Source organism: Telmatherina bonti (genome assembly GCF_933228915.1).
Source record: "Telmatherina bonti genome assembly, chromosome: 15".
NCBI lineage: Eukaryota > Metazoa > Chordata > Actinopteri > Atheriniformes > Telmatherinidae > Telmatherina > Telmatherina bonti.
The window spans coordinates 3,789,128-3,806,480 of NC_136613.1; the positions used below are offsets into that span (position 1 = coordinate 3,789,128).

Below are 17,353 nucleotides of genomic sequence, written 5' to 3' on the forward strand. Positions count from 1 at the left end.
AGGGTCCTGAGGGGTCTGAGGGTCCTGAGGGGTCTGAGGGGTCTGAAGGTCCTGAGGGTCCTGAGGGGTCTGAGGGGTCTGAGGGTCCTGAGGGTCCTGAGGGTCCTGAGGGGTCTGAGGGTCCTGAGGGTCCTGAGGGGTCTGAAGGTCCTGAGGGGTCTGAGGGTCCTGAGGGTCCTGAGGGGTCTGAGGGTCCTGAGGGGTCTGAGGGGTCTGAGGGTCCTGAGGGGTCTGAGGGTCCTGAGGGGTCTGAGGGGTCTGAGGGGTCTGAAGGTCCTGAGGGGTCTGAGGGGTCTGAGGGTCCTAAGGGGTCTGAGGGTCCTGAGGGGTCTGAGGGTCCTGAGGGGTATGAGGGTCCTGAGGGTCCTGAGGGGTCTGAGGGTCCTGAGGGTCCTGAGGGTCCTGAGGGGCCTGAGGGGTATGAGGGTCCTGAGGGTCCTGAGGGTCCTGAGGGGTATGAGGGTCCTGAGGGTCCTGAGGGGTCTGAGGGTCCTGAGGGGTCTGAGGGGTCTGAGGGTCCTGAGGGTCCTGAGGGTCCTGAGGGGTCTGAGGGGTCTGAAGGTCCTGAGGGGTCTGAGGGTCCTGAGGGGTCTGAGGGTCTTGAGGGGTATGAGGGTCCTGAGGGGTCTGAGGGTCCTGAGGGTCTTGAGGGGTATGAGGGTCCTGAGGGTCCTGAGGGGTCTGAGGGTCCTGAGGGGTCTGAGGGTCCTGAGGGTCCTGAGGGGTCTGAGGGTCCTGAGGGGTCTGAGGGGTCTGAAGGTCCTGAGGGTCCTGAGGGGTCTGAGGGGTCTGAAGGTCCTGAGGGTCCTGAGGGGCCTGAGGGGTATGAGGGTCCTGAGGGTCCTGAGGGGTCTGAGGGTCCTGAGGGTCCTGAGGGGTCTGAGGGTCCTGAGGGGTATGAGGGTCCTGAAGGTCCTGAGGGGTCTGAGGGTCCTGAGGGGTCTGAGGGTCCTGAGGGTCCTGAGGGGTCTGAGGGGTATGAGGGTCCTGAGGGTCCTGAGGGGTCTGAGGGTCCTGAGGGGTATGAGGGTCCTGAAGGTCCTGAGGGGTCTGAGGGTCCTGAGGGGTCTGAGGGTCCTGAGGGGTCTGAGGGGTCTGAAGGTCCTGAGGGGTCTGAGGGGTCTGAGGGTCCTGAGGGTCCTGAGGGGTCTGAGGGGTCCTGAGGGGTCTGAGGGGTCTGAGGGTCCTGAGGGTCCTGAGGGGTCTGAGGGGTCTGAGGGGTCTGAGGGTCCTGAGGGTCCTGAGGGGTCTGAGGGGTCTGAGGGTCCTGAGGGGTCTGAGGGGTCTGAGGGGTCCTGAGGGGTCTGAGGGGTCCTGAGGGGTCTGAGGGTCCTGAGGGTCCTGAGGGGTCTGAGGGGTCTGAGGGGTCCTGAGGGGTCTGAGGGTCCTGAGGGTCCTGAGGGTCCTGAGGGGTCTGAGGGGTCTGAGGGGCCAACAGGATGATCTCACCTGTAGTAGGTACCAAACCAGTTTAGCGGCGTGTACAGCTGGATGATGTAGGTTCCAAACAGGACGTAATCTCCAACCTGAGGGACAAAATCACCTTCAGATCAGGTTTAACTAAAACTTTTCTTCTAACTAAAACTATTAAAGTTGAATCCAGAACAGCTGATATTTATAGTCAACGATTTATTTATTATGAATAAATCAATTTAATTTAGTCAGTTTTTCTATTAATCCTTAAAACTTCGTCATTTTGGTTCATTTGTGATTTTTTTAAGTGTAAAACTGCCTGGAAAATAAATCCTTTGAATGTAAATCAGCTTCCTGTTTTCAGCCTCAGCTGCCAGATTCTATTCAACTTTATTTTATTTATATCGCGTCAAATCACGGCAACGCCGTCTCCAGACGCTTTGCAGACAGGAAAACAACGTCATGAAAGCCAATTCATAGCAGCCTATTTAAGGAAACCAACAGATTGAGTTGGAGGTCCATCCAGAAGTTTGTAGAAATAACACACATAGATCAGCAGTGACGTTTTCTCATGTCTGAAACACACACACACACACACACACACACACACACACACACACACACTGTTTCCATGTTTCCACACATCTTCCTGCTACTATCTACCTGCTGTCCTCACTGCAGCACCTCCACCTCAGCTGCATCCCAAACGTCTTCTTGGCTTTATTCCAGCCATAGAGGATCATTATTTTCCTGCTTTTCTCATCACTTGTTGATCTTTGGCTGCTCCTGATTGGACGTTACCGTCAGTTTAAGCTCTCTGATTGGTGGAAAGTCTGACAGGAAGTGTCTTAGCAACATGGTAGTGATGGTGATGAAGATGTGATAAATAATGGTGGATTTACCATCTAGAGTCTCTGAATAAACACTACATGTTGTGTCTGGATTGTAAACCTCCTGGACGGATAGAAACGCTGGAAAACCTCCGTAGACCAGCTGGAGGGTCACATGACCGTCACAGTTACACCCTGCTGGTCCTGATGGTGATAGAAGTGATGGTACTCTGGGAGGTCTGCTGGAGTTTTTAGGGTTAATATTAAATTTTAAAAAATGTCAGAAATTCCAAAGAAAGCATTAATCTTACTGGCCCAATCCAACTTTACTGTATTTACAGAAATCTGATGTTTGATGCAACACACCCAAACAACAGATTAACAGGTAAGGGTGTCAAGATTGGGTATAAAACATCCCTGAACATAGTCCACATCTGGACTCATGTCCAATAAACATTTAAATAAAGAAAAATAGTTCTGATTTAAACTAAGATGGTTTAAATTTGCTGAAAATGTGGTTTGTAGTTGGCAGCTATGTTACGCCTTATAAAACAAAATGTGGAAACTTTTAACTGTGAATCTGATTTCTTCTTTTGGCTGATACCTGGAATGGACCCTGAGAGACCAGGTAGGCACAGAGGAGCGATCCAGCCAGGAGTCCTGATCCGATAATGATGTTCTGGGCTTGATTCAGCAGCGCGAGAGACGCTGAGCTCTTCCACTCGGAGCGCTACCCGAACACAACCAGCAACGTTTTCAGTCAAAATGAGGAAGAAAGCCAAATGAAGCAGAAGTTTGTCCTTTTCTGTCAAACAAAACCAAAAGCAGCAATCTGACCTGATATTTCAGGATAGCCTCATCAAAGCAGCGGACTTCATAAAGTTCAGCGTTGTAGTATTTTACCTGTTAGAAGAAGGAATGTGGCTAAAGAGTACGACAAACTGGAGCTTCCAGAAAGTTCAGCCTGGTTTCATAAATGCAGTTCAAACAAACATTTCAGCCAAAAGAAGAAACAGCAATCCTCTCAGGAAGCCTTGCCAAGAAGAAATCTACCGTCTCAAAGTTGAGGAGTGAGTCTACAGCCCTGGACTTGGCGTTGTTGTCCTGGAGATTCATCTCCCTCCTGTACTTCGTTCTCCACTCGGTGATCAGGATGGTGCACGCTGCAGGCAGGAAACAAGCGAATGAAGCTCGACTCTCGTCTTCGTGCTGCTTATCCGGGGTCGGGTCGCGGGGGCAGCAGCCTAAGCAGGGAAGCCCAGACTTCCCTCTCCCCAGCAACATCTGCCAACTCTGCGGGGGGGGATCCCGAGGCGTTCCCAGGTCAGCCGAGAGATATAATCCCTCCAGCGTGTCCTGGGTCTTCCCCGGGGTCTCCTCCCAGAGGGACGTGCCTGGAACACCTCACCAGGGAGGTCCAGGAGGCATCCTGACCAGATGCCCGAGCCACCTCAACTGGTTCCTCTCGATGCGGAGGAGCAGCGGCTCTACTCTGATCTCCTCCCGGATGACCGAGCTCCTCACCCTATCTCTAAGGGAGAGCCCGGCCACCCTGCGGAGGAAACTCATTTCAGCCGCCTGTATACGAGATCTCCTTCTTTCGGTCACGACCCACAGCTCATGACCATAGGTGAGGGGTAGGAACGTAGATCGACTGGTAAATTGAGAGCTTCGCCTTCTGGCTCAGCTCCTTCTTCACCACGACAGACCGGCGCAGAGTCCGCATTACTGGAGACGCCGCACCGATCCGTCTGTCGATCTCACGCTCCATCCTTCCCTCACTCGTGAACAAGACCCCGAGATATTTAAACTCCTCCACTTGAGGCAGGACCTGACTCCCGACCCGGAGAGGGCAATCCACCCTATTCCAGCTGAGGACCATGGTCTCAGATTTGGAGGTGCTGATTCTCATCCCAGCCGCTTCACACTCGGCCGCGAATCGCTCAAGCGAGAGCTGGAGATCATGACCAGATGAAGCCAACAGGACCACGCCATCCGCAAAAAGCAGGGACCCAATCCTGAGGCCACCAAGTCGGATCCCCTCAACACCTCGGCTGCGCCTAGAAATTCTGTCCATATAAGTTATGAACAGAATCGGTGATAAAGAGCAGCCTTGGCGGAGTCCAACCCTCACCGGAAACGGATCCGACTTACTACCGGCAATGCAGACCAAGCTCTGACACCTGTCGTACAGGGACCGGACAGCTCGTACAAGGGGGTACCGGTACCCCATACTCCCGGAGTACCCCCCACAGGAGCCCCCGGGGGACACAGTGGAACGCCTTCTCCAGGTCCACAAAGCACATGTAGACTGGTTGGGCAAACTCCCATGCCCCCCCCAGGACCCCAGAGAGGGTATAGAGCTGGTCCACTGTTCCGCGACCAGGACGAAAACCACACTGCTCCTCCTCAATCCGGGATTCGACTATCCGGCGGACCCTCCTCTCCAGGACCCCTGAATAGACCTTACCAGGGAGGCTGAGGAGTGTGATTCCCCTGTAATTGGAACACACCCTCCGGTCCCCCTTCTTAAAAAGGAGGACCACCGAATGAAGCATCGAACAAAAACTACAGCTCAGGTCCACCCTCCTCATACCGGTTTTAACTGCTTTTAATTTACATGCAAATCTAACCAGCTGTGAACGTAGGTTCCCGTAGGTTTGCAGTTTCTCTGCTCCAGAAACATCTCCACCAGTCCACCAGTTATTTCTGATTTAACACCAGTTTAGTAAATCAGGTCCAGCGTTTATCTTTTGGTAATTACATCATCATTACACTCTAAATGTAACCCAGAAAAGCCTGCGGTCAAAATCTGTTCTGTGCTTTTTCCAGAGCTACAAAAACAGCTGGAATAAACGTCAGAACAGGAATAAAATGAAGGACTCACTGAGATAGAGGACCATGCAGGTGAACACGATGAGTCCGAACCAGATGCTGAAGTAGGAGACAAAGTAGACAATGGCGATGACGATGTCACAGATGGTGGGGAGAATACTGAACAGGATGTAGCTGAAAGCAAACAGATGTCAGTTTGAGGAAGCGCGGGACTCTTTCAGCTGAAGCCAGATGTGTTCACCTCAGCAGATTGTTGATGGACGAAGTGCCGCGGTCGATGCTCCTCAGAACGTCGCCAGTCCGTCTGTCCAGGTGCCATCGCAGAGACAAGTAATGCAGGTGAGAAAACAAACGCACCTGAAGTGTGGCGGGGCAAAAAAGGTTTGTGGACAGAAAGGCAGATTTTACCAACCAGTTCTTACTGGTAATTCACCACAGACACAAGGGCCATTGTTGTCGAGACAGAAGACGGATACGTAGACAGATGGAGCGTTTTGTGCATCTTTTGCATCGTTTACAAACGTAATTTAGTCTGTTTTCAAGAGGCTTAACCATCCGTCACTCGTTGCAGAAAACAGAGCAATATCACCAGAAATCATGGGGGCAGTGTTGAGTTTTACAGCTAAAAAAAAACCAAAGAAGACGAGGAATGGGAAGAAGACAACGCAGAAGAAGTTTAGAACAAAGAAAATCTGTTTTTTTTTTCTTCTGGTGTTTTTGGATGATTGTAAACAACTTTATATCATTCTGTTACCACTACCAACCAGTGTGAAAATGTGGAAGTGAACTCTGAACTCACCACTGCCCCTAGTGGACAAAGTGACGTAACATCCATGGCAATGGAGAAGATGCATGGAAGTATGAGGACAGAGACATATGACATTGAAATGGACGGGCGGAAATGGAAGTAACCCATCTGCGTCTCATGTCAACATGCGTGGTTGCTCTCAGGCAGTAACGGCGACTCCTCAGTAAATCCAACAATCCAAAATGAAATGCAAGACAGAAATCCAGCAGAAGAGAGAAGCTGAGTGGAAAACAGAAACTGAATGGCTGGTGATGAGGACAGGACATGAAAGCATGAAGCAAGGTCAGGTTGCAAGCAGAAGCTTTAATCAGCTGCTTCAAAACAACAGAAAATAAACTGCAGAAGGAAACTTCCTAAACAATAAGGGGAGTAAGATTAGAACGATAACACAAATACACAGAAGCAGGAGCTTCATAAAGGATTCAGCATGCTCTGCACCATGGAACAGGCTTGCATATAAACAGTTGTGTCATCGGCGTAAAGCTGTATTTTTACAGGAATTTCCATGAATTTGGATCTAAAACCTGAAAGTTAAAAACTAGATTTACTTCTAAATCACAGTGAAGACACATGATGGGACACTACAAGGTACCTGAACGCCTCGGCTGGTGAACTGCTGAACTTTGATCCACAGAAACTGACGGAGGTTGCTGATGAAACCAGAGGTACCTTCCAGAAGGATGAAGATACGGAGCGAGAGATGTGATGAAGATGAAATACAAGACAAAGAACAGTTGAAAACATGACAGTCTCACCTGCTCCTCCACCTTGCAGGAACTTCAGCAGCGTGTAGATGCAGACAGGAGAAATGAGGGAAGTCCAGCGGCCTCCTCCAGAAAGCTCGTTCACTGTCCAAAGCACATACACACGGTCTCTTCATCACCAGCATCATCATCGTTGTTGTTTCCACATCGAGTAGATTCAGGATTTTGATTCTTTATTTGAAAACAAGGTTAAACATGTTTTCTCCTCTTCAAGGCTTCAGGTGTGATTAAAACGTCGTCACAGTGCAAACACACAAAGACCTTCTGCACCGCCGACAGTCTGGTTCACATCGTCACCATCGTACACCGGAGCTGTCAGTCAGAGCAGCGGTAACAGCCGCGGGTCATCTTTTCTGCCAGGTTTCCCTCCTTTTCTGACCACTGTATTTGTCTCATTTAGTTTTTGCCTGTAACCCCATATGAGCTGATATGTTTTATAAGAAAATGTTAAATTCTCATCTCACTTTTTCTTAAATGTCAAAAGAAAATAAATTACAACCTGTCGCGTCATTATGGAGGGAAAAGATTCTACTATGAACAGCACAAATTATTAGTTTTTACCATAGACATTATATGAAAGATGGACGGAGTGTTCGGTGGTAAAAAGTAAAGCCTATGCGGAAGTGCATAAAACTGCAGTTCCCCCTTAATCCACTAGGGGCTGCAAAAGAGCAAAACCCCATAGACTCCCATGTTAAAAAGACCAACTTCACAGCAAGAATAAACATGTTTACAGCAGAAATAAACATATTTACAGCAGAATAAATATGTTTACAGCAGAAATAAACACGTTTACAGCAGGAATAAACATGTTTACAGCCTGGTACAAAAAATCTATTTTAGGTTTAATAGGTCAGGTTTACCTTCATGACAACTGTGGGGGGAGGGAATTATTTTCTAACTCGCCCGTTTAAAAGTAATTTAATCTTGAAGTTCGGCATATTTAGGGGCGTGTCCTTTTGATTGACAGGTACCCGATCTCCCGCTTTTAGTAAGAAGAACGTAGAACAACCGCGGTTTTTCGATGATTAACAACGTGACTTAGCTTTAGCCCGCTTACCTCCATTAGCTGGTTAGCTCCTGTTATCTCTGGGTTAGCTTGGTTAGCTCTTAGCTACAGAAAGCTCGGAGTTCGCTCGATGTCAATCATCCACCATGACGCTCACAGCCCCCCTCTCAGCTCCACCTCTTTGTCCATATTTGTATTTTCCGGGAGAGACGACACGCATGCCCCTGCCAAGATGGTGATGGTAGGAACCGCCCACCGAGCTTCAATTCAGCTCTTCAGAAACCTACGGGTGACGTCACGGAGGCTCCGCCCATCTTTTATATACAGTCTATGTTTTTTACACTTCTTTTACTTAAAAGACTCAGTTAACTTCAGTCTAAAACAAAATAACCAAATGACAATTATTTTAACTCTTTAAATGCCACAGTGACTTTTTCCATAAAAACATCAACATAACATCATCATAAAGGTGTATTGAGGGTTAAATTCATTTAAATATAAATCTGTCATTAGCGAAGAGAAAACTGAATTAGTCTTTAACCTTTAGAGGCGGTCAAACTATTAATCTGACACTAGAAATAAATTCATGCATGAATTAGTTTTTAAAAAGTCTCTAATTTGCAGTATTTTTAAAATGGATTTTTTAAAAAGTATTTAAAGTACCTTTCTTTTTATAAAAACAGTGACTTTCAGAATTTAACAAATATTTTAAAAAACAACATATTTTGTTTTTTTGCTTCAAACCAAAGTTGAGCAATAAAGCAAAAGAAATATTTTTCTACTTTTTCCAGCAGTTTCTGTGAGGAAGTTTTTGTCCTCTAATAATGCGAAAGGTTTGTTAAGTTTCATCTAAAAGTACAATAATTCAAACAATGCCTCAAAATCTTATCTGGAAATTTATATGATCATTACATTAAGGGTGCATTCAAATCATCGGTCCAGCTGTAGGGGGGGGGTGTATCCATGCAGACAGAGATCGTGTTCACGCTGCTCTTTGGTCAAACCAGCCAAACCATTAGAATAATATATCCCCATTTCCACCAGAGGTGGCGCTGCACTAGTATTTAGCAGAAGAGAGGACCAGACCGGCGTGAAGAAGAAAACTGTTTCCTCCACCTGCCAGTTAAACATGGAGACCAAACTATGGCTGTTTTGGGTTTTTATTGTGTCTTATGCAAGTATCCTGCAGAAATCCACTGCAACAATGGAGGCAGTATGAACACCAGACGAGGCAGAGGACCCTTAACGCCATCGCTATGGATTTACCCACAATGCAATGCTACGTCACATGCAGGAAGGGACTGGTTTTGTAGTCCTGTATTTGGTTAGCTTGAAATGGGCCGAGACCTGTGTTTGTAGACGGACCGAGTCTGGTTCTCTGGTCCGAATCAGAAATCATTTGGCGCGTTCACATTTCCCCAAACGAAGCGACTTTCTGAGCAAACGGACCCTGCAAAAAAAAGGGTGCCTTAAATTTCCCGTCACCTAAAATTTATCATATATAAAATATTTTAATTTTCTTTTATAAAAGCAGCGACATCACATCGGCAGAATGGCATCAGATGGTTCATGTAGAGATTCAATAAAAACATGTTAATAATGAATAATTAAAAATATCAGTTCTGAAGTTAACTGAAACAATCAGGTGAAAAAAAAAGGAGAAAAAGTTCCAGATACAGTTACAACGGTCGTGAAGAAATGTGTGGTGTTCTTTAAAGTTTCAGAGTGTGTGTGTGTGTGTGTGGGTGGGTGGGGGGGGGGGGGGGGGGGGGGGGGGGGGGGGGGGGGGGCAGCATCCTGCAGTCAGAGGGTGGGAGGGGAGGCAGCTCGGACACAAAGACAAAACCTCTGTTGTGCCGCAGTGTTAACTCCAGCAAAAAAGGCTGCTAATGCTGGCTAAGCATGACTGGCAGGAGGGGTGACCTCTGCAAAGCCTCAACACACACACACACACACACACACACACACACACACAAACACACTGCCCCACGCCTTCCTCATCACACAAAGCAGCACTCAGCCTCTTTCTAGCTGCGTCGGCGCCGTCTTTCATGTTAGTCCAAAAGCCAAACGGCTGTTTCAGAAAAGACAAAATGGACAAAATGGACGGGGACTTCCTCTGAAGTGGAGCTTCTGGGTCGCTGCCGTGCGCTAGAAGCAGACCTGCCTACAAAACAGGCCAGGCAGGACCCCTGCAGATGACGACGGGACCCCCCCCCCCCCGACCTGGTCAACATTTAAAAACTTATTTAAGTTTCTTTGGATAAATAATTGCCATGTCTGAGTTTAAAATCTTGCTTCCTGCAGGAGAACATGATGCTATTTTGTGGTCCTGGAAACTATAAATGGGCCTTTTTATTCTCCATTAACAGCTTTCTGCCTTCCCTGAGCTGCCACCCTATTGTGGTGGAGGTGTTTGTGTGTCCTGAAGATCCTAGCAGCTGTGTTGTCGCGGACTTTATGCCCCTGGTAGGGTCACCCATGGCAAACAGGTATTTAGGGGAGGGACCAGACTAAGTGCGGTTCAGAGACCCCTATGATAATGACAACCATTGGTGAAGATGTTCCCTTGCCTGGGCGCGGGTCACCAGGGCCCCCCTCTGGAGCCAGGCCTGGGGCTGGGACACGAGAGCGAGTATCTGGTGGCCGGGCCTTTGCGTGTGGGGCCCGGTCGGGCTCAGCCCTAAAAGGGTTACATGTGCCCCACCTCCCGTCGGCTCACCATCTGCGGGAGGAGCCATAGGGGTTGGGTGCAATGTGAGCGGTTCGATCCTCGGCTGCAGAAGCAGGCTCTAGGGACGTAGAATGTCACCGCTCTGGTGGTGAAGGAGCATGAGATTGGGCTCTGGAACCAGTACCCTCAGAGGTGCCGGACCTTCTTCCACTCTGGAGTTGCTCCCGGTGAGACACTGAGCGGGTGTGGGCATTCTCATTGGCCCCTGGCTTGGTACCTGCATATTGGGGTTTACCCCAGTGGACAACAGGGTAGCTTCCCACCACCTTCGGGTATGGGTACGGGTCTTGACTGTCGTCTGTGTCATTGCACCAAACAGCAGTTCAGAGTACCCACCCTTTCTGGAGCCACAGTTAGAGGGTGTTCCTTCTGGGGACTCCATTGTTCGGGCAATGACAGTGAGACCTGGAGAGGAGTGATAGGGAGGGATGCCCCCCCCCCGCCCCACCAAACCCACTGTTGTCCTGTTGGACTTCTGTGCTCAGCATGGATTGTCCATAACAAACACCATGTTTGAACATAAGAGTGTCTATATGTACACCTGGCATCAGGACTTCCTGGGCCGCAGTTCAATGATTGATTTTGTAGTCCTATCATCGGACCTGTGACCACATGCCTTGGACACTCGGATGAAGAGGGGGCAGAGCTGTCAACTGATTTGAGTTGGCTCAGATGGTGGGGGAGAAAGCCTGTCAGGTCTGGCAGGCCCAAACGTGTCGTGACGATCTGCTGGGAAGGTCTGGTGGAGTCCCCTGTCCGAGTGAGCCCACCTTCAGCAGAGCTTCAACCATGTACTGAGTGGGGCGGGGGATATTGCTGTGTTCTGTGCCTCGATTGTTGAGGCGGCCAGTCGGAGTTGGCCGTAAGGTCGTAAGGTCATTAGTGTCTGTTGTGGCGGTAATCCCAGAACTCGTTGGTGGACACCTGCAGTGAGGGATGTAAAGCTGAAGGAGGAGTCCTATCGGGCCTCCTTGGTTCGTGGGATTCTAGGGGCAGCTAATAGGTATCGACAGATCAAGCGGCATGCGGCTTTGGCTGTTGCCAAGGCAAAAACTCGGGCATGGGAGGAGTTCGGCGAGGCCATGGAGAAAGATTTCTGGACAGCTTTGAGGAGATTCTGGTCCACCATCCTTCGGCTCAGGAGGTGGAAGCAGTGCTCCATCAATACTGTGGACAGTGGAGATGGGGAGCTGCTGACCTCAACTCGGGACGTTGTGGGTCGGTGGAAGGAATATTTCGAAGACCTCCTCGATTCCTACCAACACGTCTTCCGACTCTGGGGTGGACTTTCCTAACTCTGGGGCTGACGTTGCTGAGGTGGTTAAGAAGCTCCTTGGTGGCAAGGCCCCGGGAGTGGATGAGATAAGCCTTCCTTAAGGCTCTGAATGCTGTGGGGCTGTCCTGGTTGACATGCCTCTGCAGCATCGTGTGGACATCTGGGACAGTGCCTCTGGACTGGCAGACTGGGGTGGTGCTTCCCCTTTTCAAGAGGGGGGATCAGAGGGTATGCTCCAACTACAAGGGAATACTCCTTCCCCAGGAAGGTCGATTCAGGGGTCCTGGAGAGGGGGGTCCATCAGATAGTCTAATCCAGCTCTATACCCCCCTTGGGGTCCTGGAGGGGGCATGGAAGTTTGCCCAACCAGTCTACATGTGTTTTGTGGACCTGGAGAAAGCAAGTGTCCCTCAGGGGCTCCTGTGTATCCTCCAGGAGTATGGGGTACCGGACCCCCTTGTACGAGCTGTCCGGTCCCTGTACGACAGGTGTCAGAACTTGGTTCGCATTGTCGGCAATAAGTCAGAGTCGTTTTCAGTGAGGGTCTGACTCCGCCAAGGCTGCCCTTTATCACCGATTCTGTTCATAACTTATATGGACAGAATTTCTAGGAGCAGCCGAGGTGTTGAGGAGATCCGGTTTGGTAACCTCAGGGTTGGGTCTCTGCTTTTTGTGCTGTTGTCCTGTTGGCTTCATCTGGCCATGATCTCCAGCTCTCGCTTCAGCAATTTGCAGCCGAGAATCAGCACCTCTAAATCTGAGACCATCGTCCTAAGCTGGAATAGACTGGATTGTTGTCTCTGGGTCTGGAGTAATGTCCTGCCTCAAGTGGAGGAGTTTAAATATCTCAGGGTCTTGTTCACGAGTGAGGGAAGGATGGAGCGCGAGATCGACAGACGGATCGGTGCGGCATCTGCAGAATCTGCGTCGGTCTGTCGTGGTGAAGAAGGAGCTGAGCCAGAAGGCAAAGCTCTCGATTTACCAGTCGATCTACGTTCCTACCCTCACCTATGGTCATGAGCTGTGGGTCGTGACCAAAAGAACCAGATCTCGTATACAGGCGGCTGAAATGGGTTTCCTCCGCAGGGTGGCCGGGCTCTCCCTTAGAGATAGGGTGAGGAGCTCGGTCATCCGGGAGGAGATCAGAGTAGAGCCGCTGCTCCTCCGCATCGAGGGGAACCAGTTGAGGTGGCTTGGGCATCTGGTCAGGATGCCTCCTGGACCTCCCTGGTGAGGTGTTCCAGGCACGGCCCTCTGGGAGGAGACCCCGGGGAAGACCCAGGACACGCTGGAGGGATTATATCTCTCGGCTGGCCTGGGAACGCCTCGGGATCCCCCCGCAGAGTCGGCAAATGTGGCTGGGGACAGGGAAGTCTGGGCTTCCCTGCTTAGGCTGCTGCCCCCGCGACCCGATTCCAGATCACCAAATGAAAATAGATGGATGAATTTGGAACAGTTGCAGAAGCCTCATTTGCATCAGGCTGAGCTGAAATTTTGCACCAACACAAACATTTCTCCCATTTTTCTGAAAATTCTGTGAAACTTAAATGTTTCGGTCATATGTTAAATTATCAGAATCAGTTTTTTTTTTTCCTAAATGTGAATGGAACAAGGCAGAAACAGCACATTGTAAAAAAGTTAAGTTAAAATCAATGTTGAGCTGCAGCTGTAACAGCTGGACTCCCTGCTAGGTCCCGGCAAAGCCATCCTATTAAGCCTTTCAGGGTCTCCTTGGTGAGTGAAGAGGTACTGGCCTTCTCTCCCTGGTGTTGGGCCGTGCTTTCTGCAGGGTGGTGGACAGCTCCTGGCTCTGCAGGGTTCTGGGTCCCAGACTCATGAATGGGAGGCCGGTGCTTGGTGGGGCTGGTGGTCTGCTGGTATGGGTACCCTGGGGCCTGCACCCTCTGGTGGGGGAGGGGGCTCTGGCTGTGGCTTTCCTCTTCCTGCCTGGGTGGGCATGCGGTCGCCCTTGCGGTGGGCCCTCCTGATCCGCCCCTGACATAGGAAGGGGCAGGGTTGCATTTGCATGATCACCTTTAATAACTCGCCCTTAATAGATGCAGTAAACACCACCCATGCACATGGAAGCACGGATACACACTCATACCCCGGCATTCACACATACTCACACACAGACACCTCTATGCATATACATATACCTAATCCAAACCCACAAACATCCATACACACCAACACACACCCTTGTATACACAGTTGTGTGTGTGAGACAGTTTCTGTGTGGAACAGTTGTGGCTTGTTTTTACTTTTTGTTTGAGAATAATATAAAATAATAAAGTTTAAGAATCCACAGCAGCCTCATATCTATGGGCTCCTGTTGAAAGATGGTGGCCAGGATAGGTTTTATGATGCTACGTTTGAATCTCAGCAAGTCGTCTTCACCATGGCTACATGACTACATGCTGCCTTCTGATTGGCTGGCAGGATACTAGTTAAACAGGCAGAACTAATTGGACGGTGACTTGTGAGGACAAACATGTCAAACACGGACACATAATTGGTACGTTTAGCATGAGGACTGTAATGCAGCAACGTGCCTCGTTTCAGACATGGAGTCAATTAGTGGGTGAGAAACTGTTATTATCCAGCTGAGTAAATGTTTATGAAGACGAATGTCTAGAACCTACAAACAGCTGGTTGATTAATCACAGCTCTGCCTGCTGAAATCAGGCCAACAGGAAGCAGGTGTGCAGCAGCAGGACACGCTCTTTAAAACTGGCCTAGTTTCAATGTTTTTCTGAGGAGAAGAAACACGAAGCACTAGTAAAGATCCTGTTCCAGCTTTTTCACAAATCCCACTTCGGACAGAACTTCCAGGTTTTATCCAGCGGCTCATAGCTAACAGTGGCTAACAATGCTTACACTTGCTAACAATGGGTAACAGTGGCTAACAGTGGCTAACGGTGGCTAAAAATAGCTAACAGGGGCTAACGGTTACTAATAATGATTAACAATGATTAACAATGGCTAACAGTTACTAACAGTGGCTAACAATGGCTAATGGTAGCTAACGATGGCTAACGGTGCCTAAAAATGGCTAACAGAAGCTAACAATGGCTAACGGAAGCTAACAATGGCTTATGATGGCTAACAGTGGCTAACAATGGCTAAAGGTAGCTAATGATGACTAACAATGGCTAACGATGACTAACAATGGCTAACGATGACTAACAATGGCTAACAGTAACTAACAATGGCTAACAGTCAGTAACAGCGGCTAAAAGTCCATAATGATAGTTAACGATCGCTAACAGGGACTAACGGTGGCTAATAGTTGCTAACGATGGTTAACAATGGCTAACAGTCGCTAACAGTGGCTAAGGATGGGTAATGATGGCTCATGATAACTAGCTATAGTTAAGAGTGGACTAACGGTTGCTGATGGTAGCTAACAGTCTTGAACTCTGGCTAACATTGGCTAACGGTACCTAACAATGGCTAACAGTAGCCAACGGTAGCCAACAGTCACTAACTGTGGCTAACAATGGCTAACGGTCGCTAACAGTCCCTCACGGTGGCACACTTCCAATGATTAAACCTAAAAACTGCTGGTTATTTTTAAATCGTCTTAAAGACAAATGCCCTGGTTCCTCTGGTGTTAGATCAGGGGTGTCCAAAGTCGGTCCTCGAGGGCCGCTGTCCTGCAGGTTTCCCATGTATTCCTGTTCCAACACATCTAGCTTCCACTAAATGGATCAAACAGCCAATGACGTGCACAACTGATTAAGCTCTTCTACTAATTAATTTGAACCTGCAGGATTCTGGCCCTCGAGGACCGGAGCTGGACACCTCTGTGTTAGATCAACGCCAGGAGGACCGTAAACCAGACCACACGCCAGCTGACCTGACCACGATCAGATATCTCTCACATGCATGCTGACATGCATGAAACTCCACAAAAGCAACAGGAAAGAGGGAAGTCAATGTGACCGTGGAAGAATTGTCATTCTTCATCAGCTTCATCACAAACATGATTTTTAATTACAGATTCTGAAGTGCAGCAGTTTCACATTTATCAGTATTTATCAGTCTGACAAAACCAGTCACTCCAGTTACTCCAGTTACAGGTTTGTTCTGAAGACAGAAATGCGGGTAACCAATCATTTTCTGTTTTATGAAATGTAGCAACACTAAAGGTAATGTCAGTGCTTCCCCAGAGCCTTAACATTACCATCGTCCAGGGTTATCCTCCGCACACAGGGATTTCTTCTGATTCTTCTTCTACACCAGGAATCCTCAGTCCAGGTCCTCGAGGGACGGTGTCCTGCGGGCTTTCCAAGTGTCTCTGCTCCAGCACACCAGATTAAAATCAGTGTGCATTTAGCAGAAACATGTGCAGAGCTTGTCTAAGTCAGACTCAGGTGAATTACAGCAGGGACACCTGGAAAACCTGCTGGACTCCAGTCCTCCAGAACCAGGACTGAGGATCCCTGGTCTACACCGCCGGCGGTGGATCTTCTGTCAGAGGAAAACTCTTTTAGAGCCAGTTTGTCTCTAAATACATAAATATATTTATCTCCAGGAGGAGGGAAACGTCTCCAGACATGAACTTCTCAGAGGAAGAGCTCGGTGTGATGAAGGTGGTCCACGGCGCCCTCTGGCGGCCTGAAGCCGAACTGCTGCTCTCTGGGATCTTACCGATGTTCTTGGAGAAAACGGGCACGAGCACGTTGACCAGCCGCTCTGCCGCCAACAAGGCCACACACAGCAGCACGAGTCCCTGCAGCGCCGCAGTGCCCTCGGGCCAAACGTAGGGCAGCAGGAGTCTCACCTTCCTCCTGAAGCCCCGCCAGGCGGAGGGGGGGGAGGAGGAGGAGGGATGTTGGAGCTGAGTATGGACAGAGAGGAAGGGGAAGATCAGTCACACTGATCAGCTGATTGACTTCTTATCAATAGTTTATCTTTCCCTCCTGCGTGGAAGCAGAAGCTGCGAGATGGGTCACGTGCTGGGTCACGTGATGCCAACCTGGTCTCCATCACGTCCAGGATCAGAGCCAGTCGAACCGGATCAGCCGCAGTGAGCCTGGACGTGATGGACCCGGATCCTCCGGACTCCCAGTTGGGTCGGAACTGGTGGGAAGTGCGCACCTCGCGCTCCAGCTGGTCCCAGACCAGCGGACCAGTTCATCCCGACTCTTCAGGGTTCAGCAAGAGCAGATCCAAACCAGGTCGGAACATGCAGGTCAGCACGTGTGTCCTTTCATCCCTAAGCTGATATTCACGCGCACGGAGATGAACACAAACCGTGCGCGTGGAGTAGCTGCTGTGTGAGAAGGAAAGAAACTCACCTCCACCTTCACTTCTCCTCGTTTCCTCTTTTCCATCACGTCCTCCATCAATCAGCTGTTCCTGCAAACATCTGATGTGTGTGATTGTCTCATCCTGCAGCGCGCGCGCACACACACACCTGCTGCTTCAGCGCCGCGTGGAAACTGGCAGCTCAGCGCTTTCCTTTCAGTGTGTAAAACCTGCACAGTGTGTGTGTGTGTGTGTGTGTGTGTGTGTGTTAACCAGGCCGGTGTGTGTTAACCTGAATAGTGTTTGTCTAATGCCGTGTTTCCCAGTCCCGGTCCTCAGCCCCCCCCCCGCAGGTTTCCTTGGCAACCCAACCTGAACACACCTGTATGGAATACACAGGCTGCAGAACCTGATGAGGAAGTTCAATA

At 49.4% G+C, this 17,353-nt stretch overlaps 1 protein-coding gene across 1 annotated transcript in view; it reads right to left on the reverse strand.

Moving 5' to 3' along the window:
* The window catches only part of abcb6b (ATP binding cassette subfamily B member 6 (LAN blood group) b), a gene marked incomplete at both ends in the record, with an annotated part of 66,603 nt that extends 49,592 nt beyond the window's left edge, over window positions 1–17,011 (reverse strand). Inside the window, 10 exons of the mRNA XM_079254287.1 lie at window positions 1,450–1,526; window positions 2,848–2,973; window positions 3,081–3,146; window positions 3,297–3,406; window positions 5,131–5,252; window positions 5,320–5,435; window positions 6,479–6,555; window positions 6,642–6,734; window positions 16,326–16,515; window positions 16,976–17,011. Of these exons, the coding sequence (XP_079110413.1) occupies window positions 1,450–1,526; window positions 2,848–2,973; window positions 3,081–3,146; window positions 3,297–3,406; window positions 5,131–5,252; window positions 5,320–5,435; window positions 6,479–6,555; window positions 6,642–6,734; window positions 16,326–16,515; window positions 16,976–17,011 (1,013 nt within the window). The remainder of the gene's footprint in view (window positions 1–1,449; window positions 1,527–2,847; window positions 2,974–3,080; window positions 3,147–3,296; window positions 3,407–5,130; window positions 5,253–5,319; window positions 5,436–6,478; window positions 6,556–6,641; window positions 6,735–16,325; window positions 16,516–16,975) is intronic.
* Between the last annotated feature and the right edge of the window lie 342 nt (window positions 17,012–17,353).